Source organism: Saccostrea echinata, unplaced genomic scaffold (assembly GCF_033153115.1).
Source record: "Saccostrea echinata isolate AGI-Se365-2 ecotype Australia unplaced genomic scaffold, CSIRO_AGI_Sech_v1 ptg000025l, whole genome shotgun sequence".
In the NCBI taxonomy this organism is placed as follows: Eukaryota; Metazoa; Mollusca; class Bivalvia; order Ostreida; family Ostreidae; genus Saccostrea; species Saccostrea echinata.
In genome coordinates, this window is record NW_026889774.1 from 9,895,942 (window position 1) to 9,923,738 (window position 27,797).

At 33.0% G+C, this 27,797-nt stretch overlaps 2 protein-coding genes across 2 annotated transcripts; both read right to left on the reverse strand.

Annotated features, from left to right (window-relative positions):
- Positions 1-1,868: 1,868 nt before the first annotated feature.
- LOC133192873 (uncharacterized) lies at positions 1,869-7,887 on the reverse strand. Its single transcript, XM_061328878.1, has 7 exons — positions 7,843-7,887; positions 7,421-7,528; positions 7,260-7,272; positions 6,706-6,816; positions 3,469-3,698; positions 3,210-3,326; positions 1,869-2,021 (listed from the first exon to the last, which is right to left on the reverse strand). The coding sequence occupies exons 1-7, from the start codon at positions 7,885-7,887 to the stop codon at positions 1,920-1,922; spliced, it is 726 nt and encodes a 241-aa protein (XP_061184862.1). The 3' UTR covers positions 1,869-1,919.
- A 5,108-nt stretch (positions 7,888-12,995) lies between these two features.
- Positions 12,996-27,797, reverse strand: LOC133192600 (uncharacterized). The gene is made up of 8 exons (XM_061328591.1): positions 27,716-27,797; positions 25,515-25,616; positions 24,152-24,244; positions 21,310-21,402; positions 20,200-20,295; positions 17,884-18,101; positions 13,356-13,478; positions 12,996-13,100 (listed from the first exon to the last, which is right to left on the reverse strand). Exons 1-8 carry the CDS (start codon positions 27,765-27,767, stop codon positions 12,999-13,001), a joined length of 879 nt encoding a protein of 292 aa, XP_061184575.1. The 5' UTR covers positions 27,768-27,797; the 3' UTR covers positions 12,996-12,998.

The window sequence follows — 27,797 nt, forward strand, 5'->3', positions numbered from 1 at the left end:
TTTTCGTGAGCAAGCAAAATTTTACTGGTTCGTGGAGACCTAAAGTTTTTGGGTGACACGTTTATACAGAAGATTAAATGAATCGATAGTTTGACAAATAGTTCGGGGGGATGCGAATTCGCTGGTTAGGGTGATCCACGAAATCACAAATATTGGTCCACCACGAACAATGATGATTCCACAGTAGTCAAACTATTGGCATGATTATAAAAAGCATAAGCCCTTTACCAAAGAAGATGGGTGAACAAGGCAAGCGAAATGCCTATTGTACGACAAATAAAAAGGTGAAAAATTAAATCTCAATTATGACAATTTTTTTTTTAATATTCAGTTAAAATTAACTTTTACTGTATGTAAAATCTCCACAAATCGCAACAATTATTCAAATTAATCATCTATGCAATACAACAAAGAGTGCAAAATGATCATTTCTTTATATTAAAACACAACCTTTCCATAATAGTGGGTCTTCGCTCCATTTTTTTGAAAGATTCTAAGGTATGCGTAAAAATATACATTCTTCGGTTAACAAAAACATGGAGCAAAGACCCACTGTACCTTAAAAATACACTTTTATGGCACAACTTTCGAAATATTTGAAGTCCATTTAATCAAAGGTCATATCACAAGCATGATTTAAATGCTGATGTTTGGTATGAGCGGTACAGCGTGGTGGTTAGCGTGTCTCGATGGGAAAATTGACAACCAGGATTTTTATTGCTTGGGTTCGAACCCCAAGAATACCACTTTTTTTAATTTATAGAATGATTTTTGCCGAAAGAAAAGTTTTGTATCATAATTTCATACGTTTCAATGACTCTTCTTTATATATAAAATTCACATCTATATACATTTGAAGCTTTAGGCATTTTGCATGCCTTGTTCCCCCATCTTCTTTGTGAATTCATGGCTCCAGTGTCAGGGGTTCTGGTATTAGGGTGGGGCACTATTTATCATATAGTGGATATGCATAAATTCTTTAAAAGCCTTCTCTCCCCCTGTATACTAAGCAAACAACTAGGTGCATGGTAATGATAAGCGAGGGCGCTTCTTCCAATTTGTGAAATTCATGGTCCTTCGGTCAGGGGTTCTTGCGTTAGGGCAAGGCTCTATTGATTAAATTGTGAAATCCATCAATTCTTTGAAAATCTCCTCTGCTCCCGTGAATTAGCAGACAAATTAAGTGTATGGTTATGATAAGCAAGTATGCCTCTTCCAAAATTGTGAAATTCATAGCCCCTAGATCAGGGTCTCTGGTCTTAGGTGGGGTTCGATAGATTATTTTGTGAAAATGCATTACTGTGAAAATTTTCTTCTCTGCCCCTGGGTATATAGCAAACATACTTTGTGAATGGTTTTAGAGAACAAGGTTGCCTCTTCCAAAATTGTGAATTTCATGGCCCGGGGGTCAAGAGCTCTAGTGTAAGGACAGGCTCGATTGATTTTATAGTGAAAATGCAATAATTCTTAGATAATCTTTTCTGTTCCTGGCTTCTTGGAAGCAAACAGAATACAGTTATAATAACAAGGGTGTTTCCACCAGGTTTGTGAAATTCTGAACCAATAGGTCAATTTTTTGTGCTTGGCAGGTCTTTATTGATCTTGTAGGGAAATTTGTAACTCTACTGAGAGAAATTATTCCCCTTTGCTTTTTACCTATGATAATTAATCATTGTATATAATGTAAATGATAGGTTAATTAAATAAAAGAATAATACAAGAAATTTTAAATGTGTAATACAAAGGACTATGAAAAAAAAATCATGTTTGATAGTCTAGTCGAATGAAAGTATATTTCCCGGTTGCAGAAGCTCATACTCAAATACTCCTCTCTAGTTACTTTCTAAAAACCATATTTTAATGACACATTATCAATATATGTTTAGTTTATTTTGTGTAATCGTACAATTGCAATGATGTTACACGTGTTGAAAAATGGTGAAGAAATCCGACATCCGGGGAGTAGTGGTATCGTTCAATGTGAGGATCATGGGGGCATGAGAGCAAGTCTGAGCTGCAATCTGAAACGAATTTTTTCAACGTAATTATTCGTAAGAAAAGACGAGATGAATAATAATTAAATGATTTCTAGATGGTTTACTTATCAGTAGTAGTGTTTCCAAATCAATAGATTAACATAATACGACTAAGATTTTATTTTTACCTAGAATTGATGTCAGGGCAACAAACAAATTCTTGAAAGAGTGAACTCATCCATCTCTGTCCATATGTTTTAAAAATGCTTATCTTATTAAAAAAAAACAAACAAGGTGCTTGATTGACATATCAAACGGAGTGCAAAAACCATGCCTTGAATGTTTCGTCCAAAGACGTCGTATTTGAGTTACAAATCTTGAGACTATTTCATACTATGAAAATTTCTTCGCGTTATAATTTGAGAGAGAAATAATGCAAACCATTGTTTCTAAGCAACAATTTTTTTAAAAAACCAGTATTTCTCAATATATAAAAGAAATAACAAGATCATGTTGCAATACTCGAAACACTGTAACATTTCTTGATATAGTAACATCAATTTTACTTCGAATAAACTGGTTTCTAGTTTATCAGTCTGTATCTTAGTTATAGTTAATTCTTTAAATGAATTCTAGCAATCGATCCTCTTTGCAAAAAAATGTGGAAATTTGCCTTTAGTTTTCCACTTACAATGTTTTAAAATTCTTCCTTTAAAATCTTCTCAAGAACAGCAGAACAACATATTCAAGTAATCTCATGCAGTGTACATTGAAGTTTGTTCAAATCATGATTCCCCAGTCTAGGGTGGGGCCACGACTGAGAGTCATTTTTTTATGTAGCAATGTATGAGGAAAGTCTTTTTTAAATTCTTAATAGCAACAGAGTACTATAGTACCCTTTTTCATACAAATATATTTTTTTCACCCATTTTTTTCTGGAGACGTTGAAAAATTCGCTTTTCCGACAATGCCCCCCTTATTAAGAAAGTGTTACATGTACGCAAAAATAAATAACAAAGTTAAATGGTATCGGTGTTAAAGGAAACAAGAAATTGGGCACTGTGGTATCATTTTTGTTTAAGATATGATAATATTTCACCAGTGATTGTTATTTAATAAATGAGATAATTTGTTCTAGAACTATTTGTTACACCGTATTGTACCCCAGATTTTGCATGTGTTACAAAATGATATGTACGAGGTTCAAGTCAGTCAATTAAAGACAAAACGTACCTTCAACCCATGGCCAGAGTCAGTGCATTGGACAAAAAAGCCCGCCATATCGTTGTTGTTGCCAGAAAATGTTGAAATAGGCGTGTAAGCAGGTATAGACTTACATCCAGATTTCACCTATGGAGATTTCTCGATAGTAACGTAAATTTCAAAATGGTGATAGTTTCTTCTTTACTTTATAGATATAGATACAGAAAAAAGACTCCAGTTTCTTTGAGCCAATCACATTAGAGATATATTTCATTGGAGCACTACTTACCGACAAACCTCGCGTCCAGGAGCTTCTTTCTGTAGAGTTACATTTGTGGATGACGTAGGCCTCAGACGATTGGTGTTTATTATTACTGGGACAGAGTGATGCTCTGCTGTCCTCCACATGAATATTTTCTGCGATGGATTCGATAACACTGATTTTTATATCTCTACAAGCCAGTGGTACCAATGGTAAAGTAGTAGTGGTAGTTGTAGTGGTAGAAGTGGTACTTGGAGCTGTATATATAAGCAATACTTTACACAAGCGTTTATTATGCTTTTAACAAGATTATAGAATTAAAAGAAGTTCCATAATTTAGTGTATTTAAATTTAGTCTATTCTATATGAAAAAGGTGAAGATAACAAACAGTGCTGGATCTAAAAAAAAATCTATAAACGATCTAAATCTGTGAAGAGGGCATACAACACGGACCCCCGGAAATTCCTGAGGCGGTATCAGGTGCCTAGATCAGGTTATAAAGCATGGTGGCATATGCAAGATAAATTGTGTCAATATGTGAGAAAAGTATGTCAACATAGAAGATAATTATGTCTAAAATAAAGTTACGAATTTTTATAGAGAATTTAATCTTAATAAGGGAAAATTTCCCCACTAATTCTAGCATAAAGGCAGAATGTATCGTACGAGGGTCATTCAAAAAAAAACAATGTCGTTCTTCATCATATGATTTTCACAAAATTAAACATCAACACATTTTCATAAGTAAAAACATTTACTTTTGTCGAAGTGTGATCTTAATTGAACTTAATTTTAGAAGGAACTTGTTTTGTAACGTAACGTCACAAAAGTTACTCAAAAATACTCGTTCTCTACACTTTTTACACGACGCCTAACCTGTTCATTAACTAAAGACCATTGGCCCACAACGCTCACCTGAGTACTTATGGCCCCCTGCTGTTTTCATCATCAGATTTTCCCCCTTTTATTCTCATCTAAAACTTTGATCACATATTGCAATTGTGGCCGAACCTATCATGATTTAAACAAACTTGAATCTACATTGTACACAATTTCAGAATGCTTCCATAAATATGACTAATCATGGCTTTGTTGTTCTTGAGAAGAAGATATTTAAAGATATTTCCTAAGTATTCCTATGTAAAACACTTTGATTGCCCATTGTGTCCCCACCCTATACCTAGGGGTCATGATTTAAACAAAATTTGCTACATTACCTGAGGATATATTGATATAAATGTGGCTAATCGTGGCTAAGCTGTTCTTGAGAAGAAAATTTTTAAAGATTTTCCTATATACTCATATGTTACACTTTGATCGCCCATTGTTGCAACACCCTACCATCTGCGAGACATGATTTGAACAAACTTGAACTTACACTACCTGATGATCCTTCCATGTAAAAATGACTTTATCATGGCTTTGCTGTCCTTGGGAAGAATATTTTTAAAGATTTATTCGTATATATTCCTATGGAAAACTTTGATCACGCAACATAGCCCTACCCCTGAAGGTCATGGTTTTAACAAACTTGAATCTGCACTCTCTTAGGATGTATCCATATCAATATGAATTATCATGGCTTGCTGTTCTTGAGAAGATTTTTAAAGATTTTTTCTATACAAACTATACATGTTTATCTAAAACTTTGATGGCCCATTGTGACCCCACCCTCTCCCGGGAGGTCATGATCTGAACAAAGGTGAATCTACACTATCTGAGAATGTTACCATATAAATATGACTAACCATGGCTTTGCAGTTCTTGAGAAACCCCACAGGTCATGGTTTGAACAAACTTGAATCTACACTTTGAAACGAAACTTTCACATAAATTTAATCTTTTCTGGCCTAGTGGTTCTTTAGAAGTGTTTTGAAAGATGACTTTAAATTTTTACTAATTCTTTATTATCTCCATTTGAAAGAAGATATGGCCCTTCATATGAAGAAACTTGCATCTCCTTCACCAAAGGATACTTTGTGGCAAGTATGGTTGAAACTGGCACAGTGGTTCTGGAGAAGATGAAAAGTTAACAACAGCGACAAAAACAGACAATGGACAAAGCTCATTTGATCATGAGATTTCGGCTCAGGTGAGCTAAAATGTCTCCGTAACACTTGACACTTAGTTTGCTAACAATTATTTGAGTAGTGTAAGTTAGTTTGTCAGTATTTTCAAATTTTTTACCCTTAACTCTGCTATCACAGGCTCTGCAGCAGCCAAAATAAATCGCCATCATTTTCCATGACATCACTTACTTTTGATCAGATTTTTACCCATAGTCTGTTTCCTCGCAGACCGTCCATCATCCAATACAGAGTCTTTACCACTCAAAAACTGTCTTTGCCATTTACATACAAATGCATGACTTACTTTCGATACATTTCTTGGCTCCTCAAGCATTTTCAGAGTTTGATTTAGAGTTTCCCCGAGTTTAATACAAAATTATATGGCTACTCGCTGATCTGTTACCTCATTCAATTTAGGTATGACTATTGACACAATAAAGTGTGCTCTCTTTTTTTATATATTAATTGCATGACAACACAGTGAACTCGTATGTCGACATAAGTGGCACGTCAAAATAAATCAATCGGATATCGACAATTAACCTGCATGATAACATAAATATGTTGTATGAGGACATAAATAAGTCCTATGTCAACATAAATTTGTTGCTTCTTGAATGTACATGTATGATACTAGCGTTAGTAAATTATTCCATATTAAAATCAAAATGATTGGTGACTTGCACTTCAAATAATTATCTTGCATCTAGACATACTTAATTTGCATTTTGATATATTTTTTTGCAAGTTTACATAACTTATTTTGAATATAGGAGCAGAAATATGCAAACATAAAAAAGTTATAATAAATATTTTTTTTTTTTAATTCTATCATCACACATTCAAGAATCAATATTATATGTATCATTTTACAAATCTAAAAAAAAAATTAACTAAAAAATAGTTGATATTTTCAGAATTAAATATAACGATTTTTATAATTTTATACTTTATTTCGGAACATTCAAACAAATGAAATGAGAGGGAGAGAGAATTAAAATTAGCTGCAAACCTAAACCACAGATCTGATTGTTTTCTCTGTTTTTTGAAAGTAGAGGGATGCAAGGTCTTTCCACTAATATGATCAAATGCATCTGTCGTGGAATTTTAAAATCATTTTATTAATAATTTAATTTGACTAAAGTTGAAATACAAATTTTCCTTCTTTCTCTCCCCTCTTTCACACACACCTACCCTGGCATTCGCAGAAATGACTACTGATATGGAAATTGTTAAAGGTGACTTCCTTATGGCATTTTCCCTTCTGACCAGATGGACAGCTGCAATGACTATCATCTGTACAGTCTGTAGCAAAGATAAAATATTTATTTTTTTATTTTAACGAATAAAATACAGACCGTGCAAGTAGTACTAAACTAGTTTATTTTTGAATGTTACATTTCATTTCTAGGTAAAAAAAAAAAGCCTTTGAGAAAAAAAAATACTTGAAAAATAAAACCATGTCTTCCAATGCAGTGTAAAGGCATAAAACACAGACAAAAAATAACACAAAAAGGCGTTATATGTATTCTCTCAAGGGAATGGTGACAAACGCTTTTATCTATGTGTTGTTTGACATCAATGAATAGAAAAAAGGACACTGTAAGCAATTATTAACACTTTCTGCATTAAACAATTCAGAGTACTACGATTGTGTGGAGATGTTCGTCAAGCTACCAAACTATCTCCAAGGAGATTGATAGGATCATTTCATAGTCTAACCTCATGTCATCACAGGATGAACCTACACCATCCAGTCAACTGAATGGTCACTCAAAGGTCTGGAAAGGTCACTGAATGGCAGAGCTCTGCCATTCAGTCACCTTTCAGTTAAATGAATGGCGGGATTTCATCTTGTATTTTCTCCAAATAATAGAGCTCACACTGAGCGGAACCTTATTTACATTACCAACGCATTGGCAACGGGATCCAAAAAAATGTAAGCAGTATGGATGTTTTCCTCCGCTACAGTGGCTTGTACAGTCGTTGTCAGATGAACAGGCAGAATGTGAACCACCTAGAAAAAGATTTAGAATATAAAAAAAGTAAAAGCTGTACAGTAACAAAATAGTTTTCAATACTTTATTTGAACATTTGTGAACTAGTGTTGCAAATTTCATCTTTTGATATTATGTTTATATAAAGTCCTTATTTTTCTAACATTTCATTTCCATTTTCAAATATGAGGGAATGGCAAAAACGCCATATGCCAGTGTGTAATGGAGAAATATCAAATAGAAGCTATATAAGTCCTCCTTAATTATTTCAGAATACTATGAAAGTGTTTGATACAATAAGATATAAGTGAACACTAAATGTGAAATGTTTTACCGTGGCAGTTACTACAGTGGCCATTTGAGCATTCACTTTCGTCATTGTGACACCAACTTACACACTCACTGTCATGGTGGCAAGCAGCTGAACAAAAAGTAAAGTCATGTTATAATAGACAGCTAAACAAAAAGTAAAGTCATGTTAACAGACAGCTGAACGAAAAGTAAAGTCATGTTAACAAGCAGCTGAATAAATAGTAAAGTCATGTTAACAGGCAGCTGAACAAAAAATAAAGTCATGTTAACGTTCAGCTGAACAAAAAGTAAAGCCCTGTTATAATAGACAGCTGAACAAAAAGTAAATCCCTATTATCTGGCAGCTAAACAAAATTCAAAGTCATGTTAATAGGCAGATAGACACAAAAGTGAAATTAAATAATTTTTCAAAGAACAGTTCAGACTTAAGACTGTGAAAATCTTATATTCATCGATTATTGAAACATTGTTCTACTAAAACGATATCATAAATATCTTAATGCATCACTGATATTTCTATCATGTTTAAGTATTGAGTACATGTATCTGACCATCTCAAAGACTAAAATCAAATATTATTTAGTAGATTTTTCTATATTTGTACTCAAATTTATTTTACATCGAATTGGTAAACAATCAAAATTCTCAGACTAGACTTCTGATTAGGAGTTTAAAAAGGATACCTATTCTCAATCAAATCTAAATCAACTTAAATAATGATTTTTTTTTTTTAAATCATATATTAGTTTTATACAGCCTTCTAAACCGATTTTGATCAACTAATGATCAGCTGCGGGGTTCTGTTTTACAATTATAATGGGAAATTTTCCAGATATACACCTAGATACCTATACATTAGATTGGTATACAAATAAATTGTACATCAGACTTGCAAACAAGTAGTTTGGCATTATCATAGGGAAATTTTTAGTTACGGTATGTAACATATGATTGGTATTCAGGATCCCTGTTTATATAATATCATTGCTATACCAGGAAATTGATAGAATAGTCGAATAACATACACATTTTTTATTTGGCAAAATATCTCCGACATTTTTTAAAAAAAAAAATGTATAAATATCGCATATTAAACACCCTATTCCTGATATTCTGTAAACCATCTTTATTCGCGTGCAAGGAATATCTTTGAGTTTTGCGACTTTATTTTACTTGCGAATATTTCTTGATGCGAACGAATTCTATGTATTATTTATTCATCCATAAATATACGTATATATACATGTGCATGCAATATTTCCTCATTCTCGAAAAGCGACAGTCGAAGACGGATTTCAGGCTGACGAATCGCCCAAAAAAGTTACGGAAAATATTGTGATTATTGGTTTATAGTACTTTTGTTTTCAAGACCTCTTAATACCTTCTGTAGACTCTGTTAACTGTTGCTTACCTCCAGTATCTAGATATGACCTTCCAGTCTATATAAGATAATTATTAGCTAGAATGTGTTTCAATATTTTTTTTTAGCTCATTTTGAATTATACTTTATATTAAGTATTCAGAACTGACATTTACAGACTGAGTTATTTTCAAGGTTTTTATTTCTAATGCAAATTCTATGCTTTATAATGGTATGCATTATATCAAATAAAATAGCGTTAAAATGGTTGATGAAAAAAAAATAAAACTTGCCTAAAATAAATTAAAACATTTTAAAATCATACTGAGAAAGCAGACTCCCAAAAGCCTCATTTGCACAAGCACAAAAAATTATGTTACTAACTGTGAAATTTCAAATAGGAAACAAGGAAAATTCTCAGAAAATTTCAGAAGCAAGAAGAAAAAACCTTTTCAGTAGAAAAGCCTTTTCAATTAAAAAAAAAAAAAAAAAAAAAAAAAAAAAAAAAAAGATGATGAAGAATCAACCAGCTCAGGCGTTTTAAAGCATTCAGCAAATCCAGTCCCTATTTTTAAAACAATATTTGCATTTAAATAATAAATATTTTCACTTACCAAACATTTCCAAGGAAATTTATGTTTCTGACGTAAATTCATAAACAAATGTGATTGAATTTCTAAAATCTTTTTGATAATTTTATTTGCAAAACAATATTTATGCTGAAATATGAAATGCTAACAAGGAATTGTTTCTTCAACAATTGTTACTGCAAATTGTCAATCCCTATTCAGCTTCAGGGGGAAAACATGTCAATCAAAGGCAAGAGATATAATTATAATACCACTTCAATGATTCTTATTTGCAGATAAAAATTTGCAGAGATATGAAAGGACATCACGATAAATCCTCTCTGGAGAACTCATAACCAAGTCATTAGGTACGGTGTCTCAAACAGAAATCACATCAAAGTATTATTTACAAAAGTAACCGTTCAAAATCTAAAAGAATATGAACGACTGGAACAAATATAAAAAAGGATTTGTTTATTACAGCCAAATATCCCGAAAGGACTTCCTAATATGTATTTTACTTCAGAGACCTTAGCAATTCTTTTAGCTTTGAGATTTTTAAAGAACGACATGCATGTACACATAATAATTAGATCAGGATCTTGGTTTAAAAGGGTCTTCTTAGATCAAAGATCATATACATGTACTACACTTTGGCAACTCTTTATCAGCAGAATATAAATTAATTGAATGATGTCTCTCCTTTACTTTATATTTTTTTCTTCAAAAAATCCATTCATTCCGGTGATATATAAAAATTATTTGTTGTTTTCATGTAATTCTCTTAAAGAATATTTAAGAGAACAAAACAAAACAAAAGTTACCGTACCTACAAACGTGCTGAAAAGAAGTACGGACAGATGTATAAGTATAATCCTCATCTTGGTATTGCAGTAGAGGTTCCTTTGTCTTGTGTTGTTGTAAATGAGATAACACGACTTGTGTATAAAGAGTTCCTATCACGATACTGTACCAGTATTTTGTAATCGGTATTGTTCTACAAATGACATGTACATGTATCTACTTCTATTAGGTTATTCTGGCCTTAATATTGTTCTACTTACATGTATATTGTAATCAGATAATAGAACTACATTTTCCCCATTTTCTTTGTTAAAAAAATATTGGGTGACTAAGAAATTAATATTGATTCAAATAAAGTACTTTCAGTTTATGAGTCCTGTATAAAATCTCAGTCAGTTCTTTCAGGTCAATGTTACGGCCAAGGTTCAAGTTTGAAAATAGACAGTGGTCTCTATAGTCTCTGATAATTTATTGTTATCGGACCAAAATAAGAGAACCAGTGTTGTATAGTATCTTTAACCCTACCCATCATCCCCTCCCTGGGAAAACGATATATCGATGACGTTTTATTAATTAACAAGTTATTTCCATTATATATATATATATATATATATATATATATATATATATATATATATATATATATATATATATATATATATATATATATATATATATATATATATATATATGCTTTGTATGCTAAAATATTTTCAGTAACATTTTCGAAAAAGCCGGAATGATTACTGTACATATATGTAATCTGCACAACAAATAAATATAATTGTAAGGTTTATTACCTTTCGCGATATACTCGGAACGGCGATATTATGCTTATTAATAGTACATGTATATGCTTTTTATGTTGTATGCTGCTACTTGTTGTAATTTGGGGTTGCCCTTTACGCTCAGCAACCCTCTACTGCTTTTAAATATGCCACCACTACTAGCAATCGCCAATATTAAAATAAACATGTTTAAAATTAGGTTTGTTTTACTTTTCTTATAATGAAACATGGAGATAACAAAGAGCAATCAAGTTAAAAAATCCACTGAAAGAATACATAGCATAGCAAACACGGCCCTTGAGCTCCAAAAGCATCAGAGATGGCATCAGGTGCCATGGATGAGAGGCATCCCCTGTTGACCGGTCACACCCAACGTGTCCTCCTTGTCATGACTGGGCAACTGGAAAAATCCGTAGACAATTCAGTGCGTAAATATTGGCCTAACAATTAGTATGAAAACGCCAGTCGGTATTCGACTTTATGATAGATTGTATTTGTTGACGAGGCCATTTTATCGACCATAGAACTTGCAACATAATGATTTAAAACGGAACTGTTAATATCCTTGTTTCATCAACTTGTTTGTCAATAGCTTACTTCGTTTTAGAAACTGTTCGAACGTAGAGCATGCTCTTGCGTATCGAATCAACTGGGAGACATAAACTCCATATGCAGGTGATAAGGGTATATTTGCTACAAAAATAAGAGAAGTGGACGATAGAAAAGTTAAAGTCATCATATTTATCATAAAGTTTTGTTGTAAGGTTACCATTAATTTCTTTTTTAGTAAAATATCCAAATACAAAACTCTGTGGTATCTTTTATTTTTAGTTCACTGGGATACATGTATGTCGAGTCAACAATTGAATGGAGGGAACTATTATTAATTGATAATATGTCATCGATATATTTAAATGTCGACTCGAAGGCCATAGAACGTGTTGTCTTCTTCTCATGTAGAAGTTTTTGAATAAATTCTACTTCATATGAATATACAAATAGAATCCAGCTGAGTAATACAAAAAGGAACATTCCATGTGATGTGGCGAGACGTATTTGTAGCATTGTGACCGATCTTTCTCTACGCTTGAAAAGACTTTCAAAAATTAAAACAACACCTGAGACGACAAAACTACCCAATGAACCTAAATGAAGACGGAATCAACCGGGCAAAAGACATACCTATAACCCAATTATAAAAAATTCGTCATCCAGAGGAAAACGACGAAGAGAACATCTCATTTGTGATAGGTAATTCATAATCCACGTAACCACAATATTCTTAATTCAGCGAAACGATTTTTTCCAATATTAGAATCATCTGAAAACATGAAAAATCTTCTGGACAATTATTAACAGCAGAAGATGAGCACCAAGCATGAGGAGGATATTAACCAAAGCAAAATTTTCCTCCAGCAACCAGAGAATCGTCAAAAAGTGTGGTGACCCCCGATCTGGAACGTGTGAATTCATTCAGGAAGCGAACAGAGTACACTTAAAAGAGGGGAAGTTTTAAAACCAAATATTAGTATGAATTGTAAATCTTCTAATTTGATTTACTGTGCAACATGCCCAAGCAGGGCGAATATTTATATTGGACAGACAAATCAACTCAACGCACGAGTGAGGGTTCACAAACAACGTAAATTCAATATTGCTACAGATGTTGGTTTATTGTATAGAAATCTGATACACGAGGAGTAGTCGTCTCATCTAATATCAAGATCATTGGAGCATCAGTACACGTCTGGGCCGCAATCTATAATACATAATGGAATCGTCAAGTATTGGTTTGATAAAGCTGGGGATTTTTTTGTAGCAAAAATGTTGACATTTTTATTTTCTAAAATAAAAGAAAAAAAAAATTGAAACTTTGATTTAACGTGGTAAGCTATAAGTTAAAATTGCACTTTGTTAGGATGCAATATATTTTAATTAGATATAATTGTGAATACTTTAGGTTACACGAAGCTCATTCAATCAATCATAATTAAAGATACTACAGTGTATGTACCTTTATTTTGAATTCTGTCCCCGTTTCTGTACAGTCGATGAAAAATCCCGCCATATTTGTGCTTTTGTCAAAGAACGTGGAAATAGGTGTGTATGGTAAAATTGATTTACATGAAGAGTGTACCTGTAAAATTAAATTGCATCATCACTTTTTTTTTTTTCAAATTGTGATATAAATACATGTATGGATAAGTGGGTACTAAAAAGCCTATAAACCTATAAAAGTAATATACATGGGGTTTCATACAGTTTCATGATGACCAAGCACTTTTTAATATACATGTAAGATATTTACATCGTGTAGCCTCCTGTGTTATGCATAACTACGATCAAATAAAAGGACATCTAAGTGAACTATATCCAGATATTACAGAAAGACTAAGAGAATTTTTCTATCAGCAAGTAAACTCTTTTAACAAATACCTTAAAAGCGAGAAATTTACTTTTCCCGAAACAAACATATATATTGGAAATGAACTCAAACTATAATTCCTGAAAGATGTATATCATTTAACATTATTTTTTGTATAGTTTTCAGATACAAGCGTTACATGTAACAACACAGTATAACAATGTGAGTGTTTGCTGTTAATCAAAAGAAAATTAAAAGCATGGGATCTCAAGGACCAATTTATAATAAAGTTACGGTAGAAGCAAACTTTCATGGCTTTATAATACCGTTCTTTTGTGATCTAACATTAATTTTTATGAACTTGATTTCATTAAAAACCACATAAAAATTTGAATTTTGGGATTTAATTTTGTGAATAATTCTTATCATCGAAATAAACGAAATTTGATTGCCAACAAATATTTTTACTTTAATGTACATACATGTACTTAAATAACAAACATTTAAAATTCTTTTTCCGTGTGAATCCCATGCATTTTCAGAATCATTTTGAATACGAGGTCAAAAGAAGCGTAAGATATAGGATGTAAAACACGTTTTAACATTTTTGAGGCAATAAAAAGCTTTCGTTTTGTCCGATCATTTCTGCATTTTCAGAATCATTTTGAATACGAGGTCAAAAGAAGCGTAAGATATAGGATGTAAATCACGTTTTAACATTATTGAGGCAATAAAAAGCCTTCGTTTTGTCCGATAATTTCTGTATTTAACTTTAATTTTTAAGTTTTGTTTTTACAAATAGAAATCTCAGGACAAATAACAGTGCTATGAGAAAATGAATTGTTTTTCACAAAAATCAACTTTGTGTAAAATTCGGTTGGCTTCCCCAACTTTTATATTGCTTGAACTAAAATGAGGAATATTTGCAGCTAAAACAATGAGACGTTTGTCGGTTTAATTTGATATACATGTAGATTAATTATTAGGATGTTGAAACACATTCGCACTTCACTTTACTTAAGTTCATCTTCGATGATTAATGTCATATTTCCCTCCTGTATCGTTGCGAGAATAAACAAGAGGCTGTATATTATCCATAGAAGTATAAAATAAAACAAATATAAATATATAAACTGAAAGATGAAAACATGTCGTCCAAAAGCAAGAGAAATAGAATGATCAGGGATCAACAAATTAATAAGTCTTAGTACTTCGTAGAAAAAAATCTTAAAATAGATATATATTTGTTTGCCTGTATTTGCCCCTATATGTCACTATCACCATGTAATCGAAACTTTGTATCATTTTTATTCACAAATCTCATTCATCCTTAAAATATGAAAGTGCTTTTTATATATTATTTTTAAAAAAATTCTTGTATGAAATATGGAGATAACGCACAGTATTCAAGCTCAAAGTCCATTGAAACAATACAAATCGGGAGCAGAGCAAACACGGACCTCCAAAAATATCAAAGGTGGGATCATATACCATGAAGGAGTGAGTATCCCTGCCGACCGGTCACACCAGCGGTGTGCTCCTTATCATGATCGGGAAAAACGGAGAAAAAATCCGTCGACAATTCAGTGTGTAAATAATGGCCTAACAATTAGTATGAAAAACATCAGTCAGCATATGGCTTAATCATGAATTGTTTTTGCTGACAAGGTCATTGTAATCGACCATAGAACTTACGAAATGATGACGTGAAACGAGACTGTTGATATTCTTGTTTCATTGACTTGTTCGTCAATAACTATCCTCGTTTAAGAAGTTGTTCATACGTAGAGCATGCTTTTGCGTATCGAATCAACTGAGAGATATAAACCCCATTTGCATGATAAGCTTAAGGGTATATTGCTGCATATATAAGTAAGGGAAGTTGACGATTAATCTCTTACTCAATTGACTTTTTTATTACATTTTCTACTTGATTCTACGTGATTAATTTGTCATAGGTGAATAGAAAAAGAAAATAACTTCTCTCAGTAGAAAACAAATTTATAGATTTCTGCCCAGCACCAGAACACTTGACCGAGTGGTCCAGAATTTCAAAATGTGGTTAAATACCCTTTGCATCCTTGATGCCCATGAGCAAAGCAGCAGATTTTCTCAGAAATAAAGCCCCGCCTTAACACCAGAATCCTTGACACAGGGTCACGAAATTCACAGTTTTGGAAGAGTTGCTTATCAGAACTATGTACATGGTTGAACTGCAGAATCCTGAGAGCAGAGAAGAAGATTTTCAAGGAATTGATGCATTTTCACAATATTATCAATATAGACCCGCGCTGACACCAGGACCCCTGACTCTGGGACCAAATCATTTGTGAGAGGCACCCTTGCTTATCATACCCCTCACGCCCCAAGGGTGCAGGGACCATGAAATTCACAGTTTTTGTTCACCTTCACTCGATCATAAATGCTACATGCCAAAATTTGTTGTGATTGGTTTTGCAGTTAAAGAAAAGAAACTGAAAATATTCAAATGATAACGGACGACGCACATCTCATATCGCACGATGACGGACAAAATCAAATAGCAATACCTCACCTGAATGACTTAGGTAACCTTTAAATACAAAGGGTGAAAGGCTTGCCATTTTTATCTAAAAGCTTTAACTCAAGAAAAGTTTTAGGCCTAGGTATATGATTGGATGGATTGAGTTTATTTCGACGGGAAAAATACTTGGCATGGTATTAAAGTACATGAATTCATCATACTAGTTAAAGAATTGTTGATTCTTTTAAAAAATTTAAAATCGTACGGAAAAGTTTTGAAAAGAATATTAAGTCTAATAACAATACAGCTTGGCGAACAAGTCAGCTCTAGGCATATAAGGAAACTAACCAAGTATATGAGAAGTGTAATACAGTAAAACACGTTTATAGCGAAGTGCCAGGGAAAAACAATTTTGATTCGTTATGAATGTAATTCGTTATATCCGTGTACTTTTCAATAGGTTTTAAAACCACGGGGGAAGGAAATCACTTCGCTTTAAGCATGCATTCATTATAACCGTGTTTTACTGTATTAATAAGTTAAACTTGAGTTGTAAGTATTGACACAGACTATACAGAAAAGTCAATAATATTGAAACGAAATTTGAAAAGTTAAAGTAAGAGATAGTTTAACTTGACACACTAATGAACTAATAAACTTTTCTCTGGAAGGAAAAGGTGTAACCGGTGCGAATGAAATTTTTGCACACATAGGAAAAAGCAAAATTTTATCTACCAAGTAACCGTATAACCGATTAAATGGATTAAGAAAAAGCTCCTTTGCACATAATATAGTACGACAATTTTAAACAAAGCTGTCAGCAAAGTAGTCCGTCGAGTTATATGTATGTGCGTGCGTAATGATGCCTTATATGGAATCAACAGTGATTCCCCAAAGCCGATCACAACAAGAATGATGTTACACTGTTTCAGAATCAAAGAAATAAAATAAACACGTTTTTCCCGGCACGCAAATGCGCGGTCGTACATCAAATTTCACTTATTTTCGATATTTAAGTACTTTCAATAATTTGCTAGCAACATGCTTGTGTATTGCAAGCATTTTGACATACGCGTCGATATATGGTAATTTTCTTGAAAAGATAATTAGTCCCCTACCGGTGAAACCGGAGAAGACTATGGGTTTCCTCTGCGTCTGTCCGTCCGTCTGTCTAGCTGTCCCTCTGTCTGTCTGTCAGCCTGTCCCACTTGGTTTTCCGCACTTTTTTCCTAAACGCTTGCAGATATTGAGCTGAGTTTTTGATATGTGAGTGTATCTTGATGAGTTACAGATCAAGTTTGCATTTCGTTCCGCTTCATTGATTTTTGACGGAATTACGACCTCTTCAATTTTTAAGGGTTTTCCGCAATTTTCTTCTAAATGCTTGCAGATATTTAGCTGATTTTTGAAATGTGACATTACCTTGATTAGTTATAGATCAAGTTTTAATTTCGTTCCGCTTCATTGATTTTTGACGGATTTATGACATTTTCAATTTTTAACGGGAGCCAGATTACACTTGCCGGTATGGGACTAGTATTGTTAATACATTACTCTCAGAATGCTTGTTTTCGCCGAACTTGAATCCAGCATTGTCAAAAATACTGTAAACTAATTATCATTATGAAACTCAATAAATAAATGTACCAGATCACTCATCCATGCAATACATACCGACAAACCCCGCATCCAGGAGCTCCTCTCTGTAGAGTTACATTTGTGGATGACGTAGGCCTCAGACGATTGGTGTTTCTTATTAATGGGACACAGCGACGCTCTGCTGTCCTCCACATGAACATTTTCTGCGATGGATTCGATGACACTGATTTTGTGATTGCTACATTTTAATTGCACCAGTGGTTGAGTGGTAATGGTCGTGGTTGAAGTGGTAGCTATAATAATGAAATATGGAGATAACGAAAAGAAATCAAGCTCAAAAGTCCCTGAAACAATACAAAATGTGGGCAGAACAAAAAAAGAACCTGAAAATATTAGAGTCGGGATCAGCTGCTATATACGGAGAAGTGATACTCTTTACAAGTTAAAAACAAAGTTGTGTAAAATTAAAGTTGAGTTTAATTTTATGTTCAATATACCGTTAAATAACCAATAAAAGTATATTTTTAAGTAAAAATGTCATGATTTTCGCAAAAAATCTATTGCTTTGTTGTACAGTTCTGTTCATAGAATAAATTTATGAACAATTTTGAAGATATTCTAGTGTTTCTTACCAAAAACAAAAAATAAAAAGGAAGAAAGAAAGAAAAACAAAAATACATTACATATATATATATATATATATATATATATATATATATATATATATATATATATATATATATATATATATATATATATATATATATATATATATATATATATATATATATATATATATATGACTACTAGTGGGAAAAGACAATAAAGGTGAGTCAACAACAAAATCATGATTAACTTGATGTTTCAATCTGAAAATATAAAGGCATATAATTTTCTGATCCTAGTCTTTAACCTCTTGATTGCATAATCAATAGGTGTCTTTTTTACGTCATATGAACCAACGATGTAAAATGCATCAAAAAACATCTAGGAAAACTAGCTTTATGACCAGGAAATATTTTATACAAGATATTAATTTTTTCTCTTGACCAATTGATCTAAAAACATAACTCCTTTAAGTCACTGGAAGTTCTGATATAAAATTTTATAGAAAACGCTAAGGGAAATCTGAAGTTACATGTTTTTTCCGGAAATCATTTTTTTTACATTGTATGAATTTCTGATCTTGATATTTGACCTAAAAATCAACACAGGCGTGGTAAAAGTAACTAGGAATTATGACTTCACTGGAAAAACACAAATAGAACTAAAGATATCACAAGGGAAAAAAACATTTTTTGCAATATATAAATTTTTGACCTCAATATGAATAGGGGTCTGTTTAGGAAATTGTAATATAGAATTTTATTTTCCTTGCAAAATCTCAAAGGCTTTCAAAATATAGTCTGCAAATGAAAGCCATATACAGACTGAGTGTATGATATTCTGACCTTCATCTTTGAACTTCTCACCTCAGAATCACCTCAAAATCAAAAGTGGTCTCTTTTAGTCCAAGGGGAATGAATTTTGTGATGTTAAATTTTATTGAAAAACGATGAAAGAAAATCTGAAAACTGTTATTTGTAATACACCGTATATGATTTTTTTAGGTTAAAGAGTTGTGATATAAATAATTTCAAAGCAAAAACGTAATGGATTTTCAAGATATTGACTGGAAACGAGTGTTACTCAGACAGAATGACAGATAAAAAGTCGGTTGGATAGTCAGACCATAATTGATATCCCACATTTCAGTGAAAGCAGGGGAAAAAGATTTTTAAGGACACTAGTTACAAGCATAAAAATTCAAAAGAAGCACTGTTTTTACTTATCTTCAAATTAAGATATTATCATATTTAAAATTCAATTTAAAGCGTCACATTTTCAAAGCCTGTCCTAAATTCATTTTAGTCAATGGAATATGATGATAACGAACAGTATTCAAGCTCAAAGTCCAATTAAGCAATACAGATCGGGAGCAGAGCAAACACGGACCTCCAAAAACATCAGAGGTGGGATCAGATGCCAAGGAGGCGTGAGCATCCCCTGCCGACCGGTCACACCCGCCGTGTGCTCCTTATCATAATCGGAAAAAAAATGCAGTGTGTAAATAAAGGCCTAACGATTATTATGAAAAACGTCAGTCAGCATTTGATTTGATAATAGGTAGTATTTGCTGATCAGATCACCGTGTTCGATCATAAAATTTGCGAAATGAGACTGTTGATATCCTTGTTTCATTAACTTGTTTGTCAATAGCTTGCCTCGTTTTTAAAATATTAAAAAAAACCAAAATCCACAAGATAGTTCTTGTAATTAATATTCTAAAAAATATAATCGCAATTATGTAAACTAGAGTGTCCTGTATTTTTCTTCCTACAGTTTACATACCCTGACAATGGCAGTATAGATGATGGTCACTACGGTCCCTCACACACTCTCCTGTTTCTCCTGCTTTGCATTGGCAGTGGATGTCTCTGGTGCAGTCTGGGTCAAAATAAGGATACCATAGCTTATAAATATGGTTGAAAAAAGAAAGTAGACAATTAAAAGTAGAATATTTCAAGGAGTGATGGTACATGTATTGCTTTACAAATATCGACACTAGTTGATTTAATAACAACAAATGCACAGTCCCACGGTATGAACCTGCACCATTCATTCAAATGAATGGTGACTGAATGGTCTGGAAAGGTCAACGAACAGCAGAGCTCTGTCATTCAGTCACTTTTCAGTAGACTTTCAGTCACTTTTCAGTTAGGTAAACGGCTGAGTTTCATCCTCTGTCTGGTGTAATTTTCCTCAAATTCTCATCAAATAAAAAATTGGATAGGATTTTTGTACCAAATTAATGTTTAGAATACCATTCTTAGTATTATACATCATTTATAAAAAAAAAAAATAATAATGGGAAACGCCTAAGCGTAGTCTGAACACTAATACTAAATGCAATAAATAAATAAATAAATAAATAAATAAATAAATAAATAATGTATTCGGTGTTTAAAGGTAAATTTGACCTATATTAATATTCTGATACTTAATTTCAATAAAAAAAAATACTACAAAACAAAACAACAAAAAAAAAAACAACATATACTCCAAAATGAGCTGAAGTGTCATTAATAAACTCTCTGCTGTCTATTGAAAAGTTCAACAAAATCTAAAAATTAACTTCAATGAAAAAGTCTTGACATTTTTTCTCTGTTAATTCATATAGAAAATTGATAATTCCACAGCTTTCCGCTTTCCACTCTTTTAAGTTTGTAAGAATTTTTAAAACATATATTTTATGAGCATTGAAGTTTATTTTTACAAGACAATTTTTCTTGCAATAAGTTTGATGTTTGAATCGACTGAAGCCATGAAAACAATCTTATCAACAATTACCATACAAGTGCTTATGATTTATCCATAAGACTTACTAATATAGAGAGTGTTGAGGACTTTTTTTTACCTCATGCGGTTAACACTACAATAATAAGTTTATATTTATACTACCGTAGCAATGACAAACATGATAGTGTCCTGAGCAGTAGGGATGTTTTCCGTTTTCATGACATTGACAATCACTGTTTACTAAACACCTGGGAGCTGAAAAAAAAAATAAAATCTATGCTATGATATCGAAGAAATATGAAAGAAAAAAGGAGAAGAAAAATGAAATAAATAAAAGTCAAACTAGATGTCTAAGGACCTTAACAATCACCAGAACATACTACAATCCTCTAAAGGATACATACATTTAGAATGGCAATTTAATAACAATGACACAGCAAAGCAGAGCATACCCTTTCAAGAGAGCACATTTCTAGCAGCACTGTTAAGACTACATAAAGATTATGGGGCCCAAAGTATGCGGGAAATGTTACTGTGACATCATGCACAATAACAACTCTTCAATATACCAGAAAATGAAAAAAAATGTGCAATTTTGACCTGTATCGATACTAAACTACGTAAATTTACTACTGCGTTCAATTTTGCTTGCTTAGTCCCACACAACAAGAATATCAAATTCATAATAAGGGAACAAATTTATAACAAGCCTCATAGGCCTTAAGACGTTCACTTGAGTATCGAGTTTCTAAAGCTATTGTTCAGTTTGATTCCATCATTACAGAAATAATTTTTATTATTCTAGATTGACTTTGGAACCTGGAGGACATGAATTTTAATTTTTGTAGAGGGCTAGTTGTTTCTTACGTTCATGTCAAAATTTGCCTTCTGATTTGCCATAAGTACATGAAGAGGATTTTCAAATGTGTAATATTTTTTGAACATGCGACCAACCAATCCCCGCATTGGAGCATATAGTTGTGGTTTGGGTCATGAATATCACAAATTTTGAAGAAGGTACTAAGTGTTGCAAGTAATTATAACCATAGACATAATTTGCGTTAAATGTCAATGAGAAAAGAAAATGATTTTCAAAGGTATAATTATTTCATTGACTGACTAAATTAACCTCAGCCAGAGGCTAGAATACTGGACCACTATTTTGTTAAGTCTTTCAAGGATAGCTGCATTTAATGCGGTTTTTTCGTCGCTTCTGTTGCTTTTATATATTAACCTTATTTCACTTTTGTACATTTACTAAAGAATTCTGTCAATTTGGCACCAAATTTAAATGTAAAAATGATTTTAGACTGTAACACAATAAAATAATTCTATGTTTTTTTTTGTCCTTACTGTTTTTCTTATATAAAGAATTTACATTTACCTGCCCTTGATTAAACATTAGGTATGCATGAGAGGTGGAACTAACATTGTAAGAGTGGCTCTAAAATTAGACTAGATAAATAACAGTGACGTATAAAAATAGGAGATTACTGTTTCCCATCTCCCCCTTTATTCTGTATGGCACAAGTACACTATTTACAAAGGTTTCAAAACTAAATTAACAATATGAGCACGTCCATGTAGGTAAAAATTAGCTTGAATCGATGCTTGACAATTCAACGTGTTCGAGCACAGTGTTCTAGTTAGCACAAAACATGCTACCTTTAAAGCTTACACTTGACGGAATTTAGTATTCACAGAGTTATACCTGAGGTAAGAAATCGCGTGGTGAATTATTACATTCAATATGCCATGCCACAGCCCTTGGTTGCAACAAAGAGAGCGAATATAAGAAGAAGCAGTAATTTTTCTCTTTTAAACCATGAGTGCACAACACAACATTATAATGCAAATATACAACTACTGTCAACGGAGAACAATAGAAAAACATGCACTGACTATGTTTAAAGTCAAGTTGGCGTCCTAATTATCGCACGAAGATTCAAGAAATTGTCATAACCCCCGCCTTTGAAAACAGCTTTGTACTTCATAAATACGTACTTTTATTTAATGTAATTACTAAAGTTGTAGATTAGATGTTGACCATTCCTGCAATCAAAAGAAAAATGCTTGCTTTGAAAGTTTATTTTGTTGCAATTTTCGCATGTCCTTAAGTGCAGTCATCCTTTCTATAAGTAAACCTTCAAAGGTGTTATGTATTGCTTTTTCAACGTTTTTGGAGTCAAAACCATGTCCGGGGGGGGGGGGGTGATTTTCAAAATTTTGTAGAGGAGCATGTGTTTATAACAATATTCAAAGAAAGAATTTGCCTGATTATTATCGACGAGAAGAAAAAGACAATTTTTCAAGCAGAGGGGCGTATACATTTGGCGTGTAATCCACAGGAATCGAAAATAGAATAATGAGGAGTTGAAATACCCGGTAAGCAGAGGCTTTGGTGGGCGGACAACAGCTGGAAAGTCTTATATAAACTCGCTGAAATATCGTCGTATGATATTAATATGCATGGGTCATTTAATTGACTGCTCAAAGTCGCGATAGCAAATCAATGAATCATAGTTTACGTTACGTCTGTATGTTCAGCAATGAAAAACGCTCTTTCGTAGTTATCACATCGATTGCAAACACACCCATCGGCAGCGTGGCTCAGTGGTTCGGGCGTATGCTCTATTAGTCGCAGATTAAGGGGGTAAGAGTTGTGGGTTCAAAACCCACTGTGGGATGTGAATACCAGTTCTTCGGATAAGACCGTATAAAGTGAGGTCCCGTGTCCGAAAGTGCTGGCACGAAAAAGATACCTCACTGCACAAAGGCCGTAAATACAGTACAGATACAGTACAGTATGTGAGTACAGGTTAACTTTGCAACCCTCCAACAGAAAAATGGGGATATATGACTGAAAGTAACATGCATGTAAAATGCAAAATCATATTTTTTTTTATACTTTTAAAAATATGTTGAACTGCCAGAATATTGATGATTTTAGAAAATAATGGGGGTACATCTTATATAGATTGAGTGTTCTAATCTTTTTACATACCCTGACATTGGCAATATCGATGGTGGTGGGTGTCCTTCAAACACTTGCCTGTTTCTCCTGCTTGGCATTGGCAATGGCTGTCTTCAGTGCATTCTATAGCAGAATGAGAATATCTTTAGATTTCCTAATCATATGAAACTTCTACAAGAAAAGGAGAAACTTAAATAAATTTTAGTCATAACTTTCCGTCCCATGAAAACTTAGGAAATCAACCTAGCATTCACAACGGAAATCAATCGCAAACAAGTTTCCATGTTGTCTCCTTGATCATGTAGTTTCCCAAAAAAAGAAGCCTTTTTTACCCAGTGATTCTAGGAACTTCGTATTTCATAATAAATTTGGCATATTCCTAAAGAAATTTAAAGCTCGTATATCCTTATGACAATTAACTAATTGATATAAATAATTCAGCTTCAAATAAATAACACTGCCATTTGTGTTAAAAGTTGAAATCTTTCTTCCTACATTTGAACATTTTACATTCATGACGAAAATTCACACAAGTGAAAATTCTCTGAAAAAATGAATTATTAGTTAAGATAAACATAATGACAAAATTTTCAGGATTTCTTACGTAAAGTGTTAAATAGCAAAAAGCTTTTTGATGTGTGTGTTTGTGTGTGTATTTCGGTTTTGGTGTTTTTTATCGACGAGCAATATATCATTTTTTCCATAATGTTCACACAAAATGCATCAGATATTTAAGTGATGATTTGTTTAAATTATTGGAGTATAGATAGACTCAAAGAAAATCTAATACCTCATGTTGTCAGTTAAAAAAAAAAACAACAAAAAAATACCCACTTAAATTCGATACGTCCAAGGGTGATATATTATGCGTTACACGAGAATTTTGATAAATATTTCTTTGTTAATAGGAAAATACCTCTTATGACCACATTAAATACTATTCCTCAAAACTGGCAGCATTTGCTGTACATGTATATCTACGTATTTGTATCCTGACAGCCGTTTCTATGGCTAAAACCAATCTATGACTGATTATAATCTATGACTATACAGTAAACTGTTGTAGATGATGTTTCTCCCATGGCAAAACTAAGTAATCAAGAATGCGCAACTGGATGGGGAACACTTATTTTCCCTGAAATCGGCAGAAATAGCCTTGAGGGTAATTATGAATAAACAATTTCATGTCTTGCTAGTGATGCAAGTGCAGATTCTATCTATTGTACAGTTAAAAGGAAAGTGTTTGAAATACGATTGCTCTGTAAATCTTGCATTTAGCCAGGGAGAGCAGACACAAATCAAATACTCTAATCAGTGAAATTATTATCCTATGAAGATATTGGTCAGTTTGTTTAACATGAAAATATGCTACTAAATGTTTAATTAATTATACCGTAACAATGGCATGAACTTTGATGGTAGCTGTAGTGAGAACAGTGTGGATGTTGGCCTCCGTGACACTGGGAGCTACAATCACTGTCTTGGCGACATCCACCTGGAAAAGACCTTGGAATACTTCATCCATATCTATATTTATATTGAAAATGTTGTGATTTATATTGACAGATTTATGGAGAGGGCTAAAATAGACTGTGCCTGCTACCCATCCACATTCACTTTTGTGATTAAAGGTGCACACGACTCGTAAATAGACATACGCCGTATTAGTTTTCCTATTTCCGATAACAGCACTGAGGTATAAACTTCGTATTCGTTACACCTGTCAGTGACTGCTTACTTTTCACGGGTATCTACGTGGAATGGACGACACGTGTCCGTGTTGATTTATTGCAGTTTACGTGTACGTGTCTGTGTGTGTACTGCACTGACCTGTGCAATCGATGTAAGTTTCTATATTACTGAGAAACACAAAGTTTTTTTTTTGTCGCTACTGAGAGTTTTACAATTATAGCTGTTTAGAATATGTCCATCCACAAATAAATATATATATATGTATATATATATATATATATATATATAGAGAGAGAGAGAGAGAGAGAGCAAAGTAAAGTACCCTATTTGGGTCTTTAGAGCAAAATTAAAAAGTGAGTAGAATCGTCGACATACATGAAATAACAATAATTATTTTTATAGACATTCATTCAAAGATTATTCCATCTGATCATCTTTTTATGTTAAACAGTGGAAGTGTCACTGGATTTTATTAACAAAATGGTTTAGAGATATTATTTTAGAATGCAGTTTATTACATTTTTAACGTGAAATACTGTTATTTATCCATTGAATTCAAATTATATTTTTTAAAGTGAAAAGAGAAAACTCAACATTTTATGGTTGGATACGGAATTTATTTCACACTCGAGGGAAAGAAATTTTTAATATTTTCAGACGTGCGTGGCACTCGTGAAGATATCAAACAATCCTGTCCCACTCGTCAAATTTCACATCCAACTACAAAACATTGAATATCCTCTATTAATCGCACAAATTTTTTTGTTGTCTAATTGAGGAATGGGGTTCGACAGTTTTGGAAAAGAACATAAACTGTTCTTGTCTACGTGTATGTCAACATAACTTTCTCAGTGGTGGATTCACTGAGGAGGTGGGATGGGGGCTGTTCCCGAATTATTTTGACATGCAAAAGAAAACAACTAAAAAAAATGTTTTCATGGGAGGGGGGTGGATGGGTGTCAGTCTTTGGATACAGTATTTTGCTATATAAATTTCAATAATTCTAAAGACTGGCGTAATATCACTGGGAGTCCAGGCCACTGCCCTGTCCAGAGTAAGAACATATTTTACCTCAAAACTAATCTTAAGCAACCCTTACCGTGGGGTTAATCTTATCACCGGATGAAATTCTGCCATTCAATTAACTGAAAGGTGAATGAAAGTCTACTGAAAGGTGACTGAACGGCAGTGCTCTGCCATTCAGTAACCTTTTCAGACCTTTCAGTTACAATTCAGTTGACTGGATGGTGTAGGTTCATCCTGTGTATTTTTACGTTCCTCAGATATACATGTAAAACATTTAGTATCAGAAGGCCTGAAATTCTTATTTCATCAAAATAATCAATACTTTGAAATAATTTTTTTTTGGAATATTCCGTTTTCCTTTTATATGCCCCACGAATCTGCCACTTCTTTTCACTTCATTTTTTCACGAAGTGGCCAGAGAGAGGGTAGGGTTCTAGTGTATATACTTTTTCAAATATCCTCATATTACACATGAAGTCATTGGTTATAAATAATTCATTTACGTAATGTTAATTTAGAGTCTCTGTAAGTAAAACAAATAAAGAGTGTGGAGGAGGGGGGACGCCGGTTCTGGGTCCGCCTTTGTTCCTCTTCCTACAAACAGCAGTTATTCCCTCTCGGCTTAAACAGACACACAATTTTCTTATCTCTAAAGTATCGTTCAAACACCACTTCCCGCACAGATCCAGGACAAATTTCTTGTCGAGCCCAAATCGTTGATCACTCTTTCAGAAGTTGAAATTTTATTCAGGAACTTAGAAAAAACAGTTTTTTGGCACTGTTAAAATAATCTTCAAGTTACATCATTTCTGAAACTATATTTTTAACAGTCATTTCTTTTAACTTAACGCAAATAGAATAAAAAAAGATTAATACTTGCAAACATGCAGCTCATCAGAACAAATGTAGCAACAAATATCGCTTTCATCCTGTCTGTGGAATAAGACTTCCTATTACC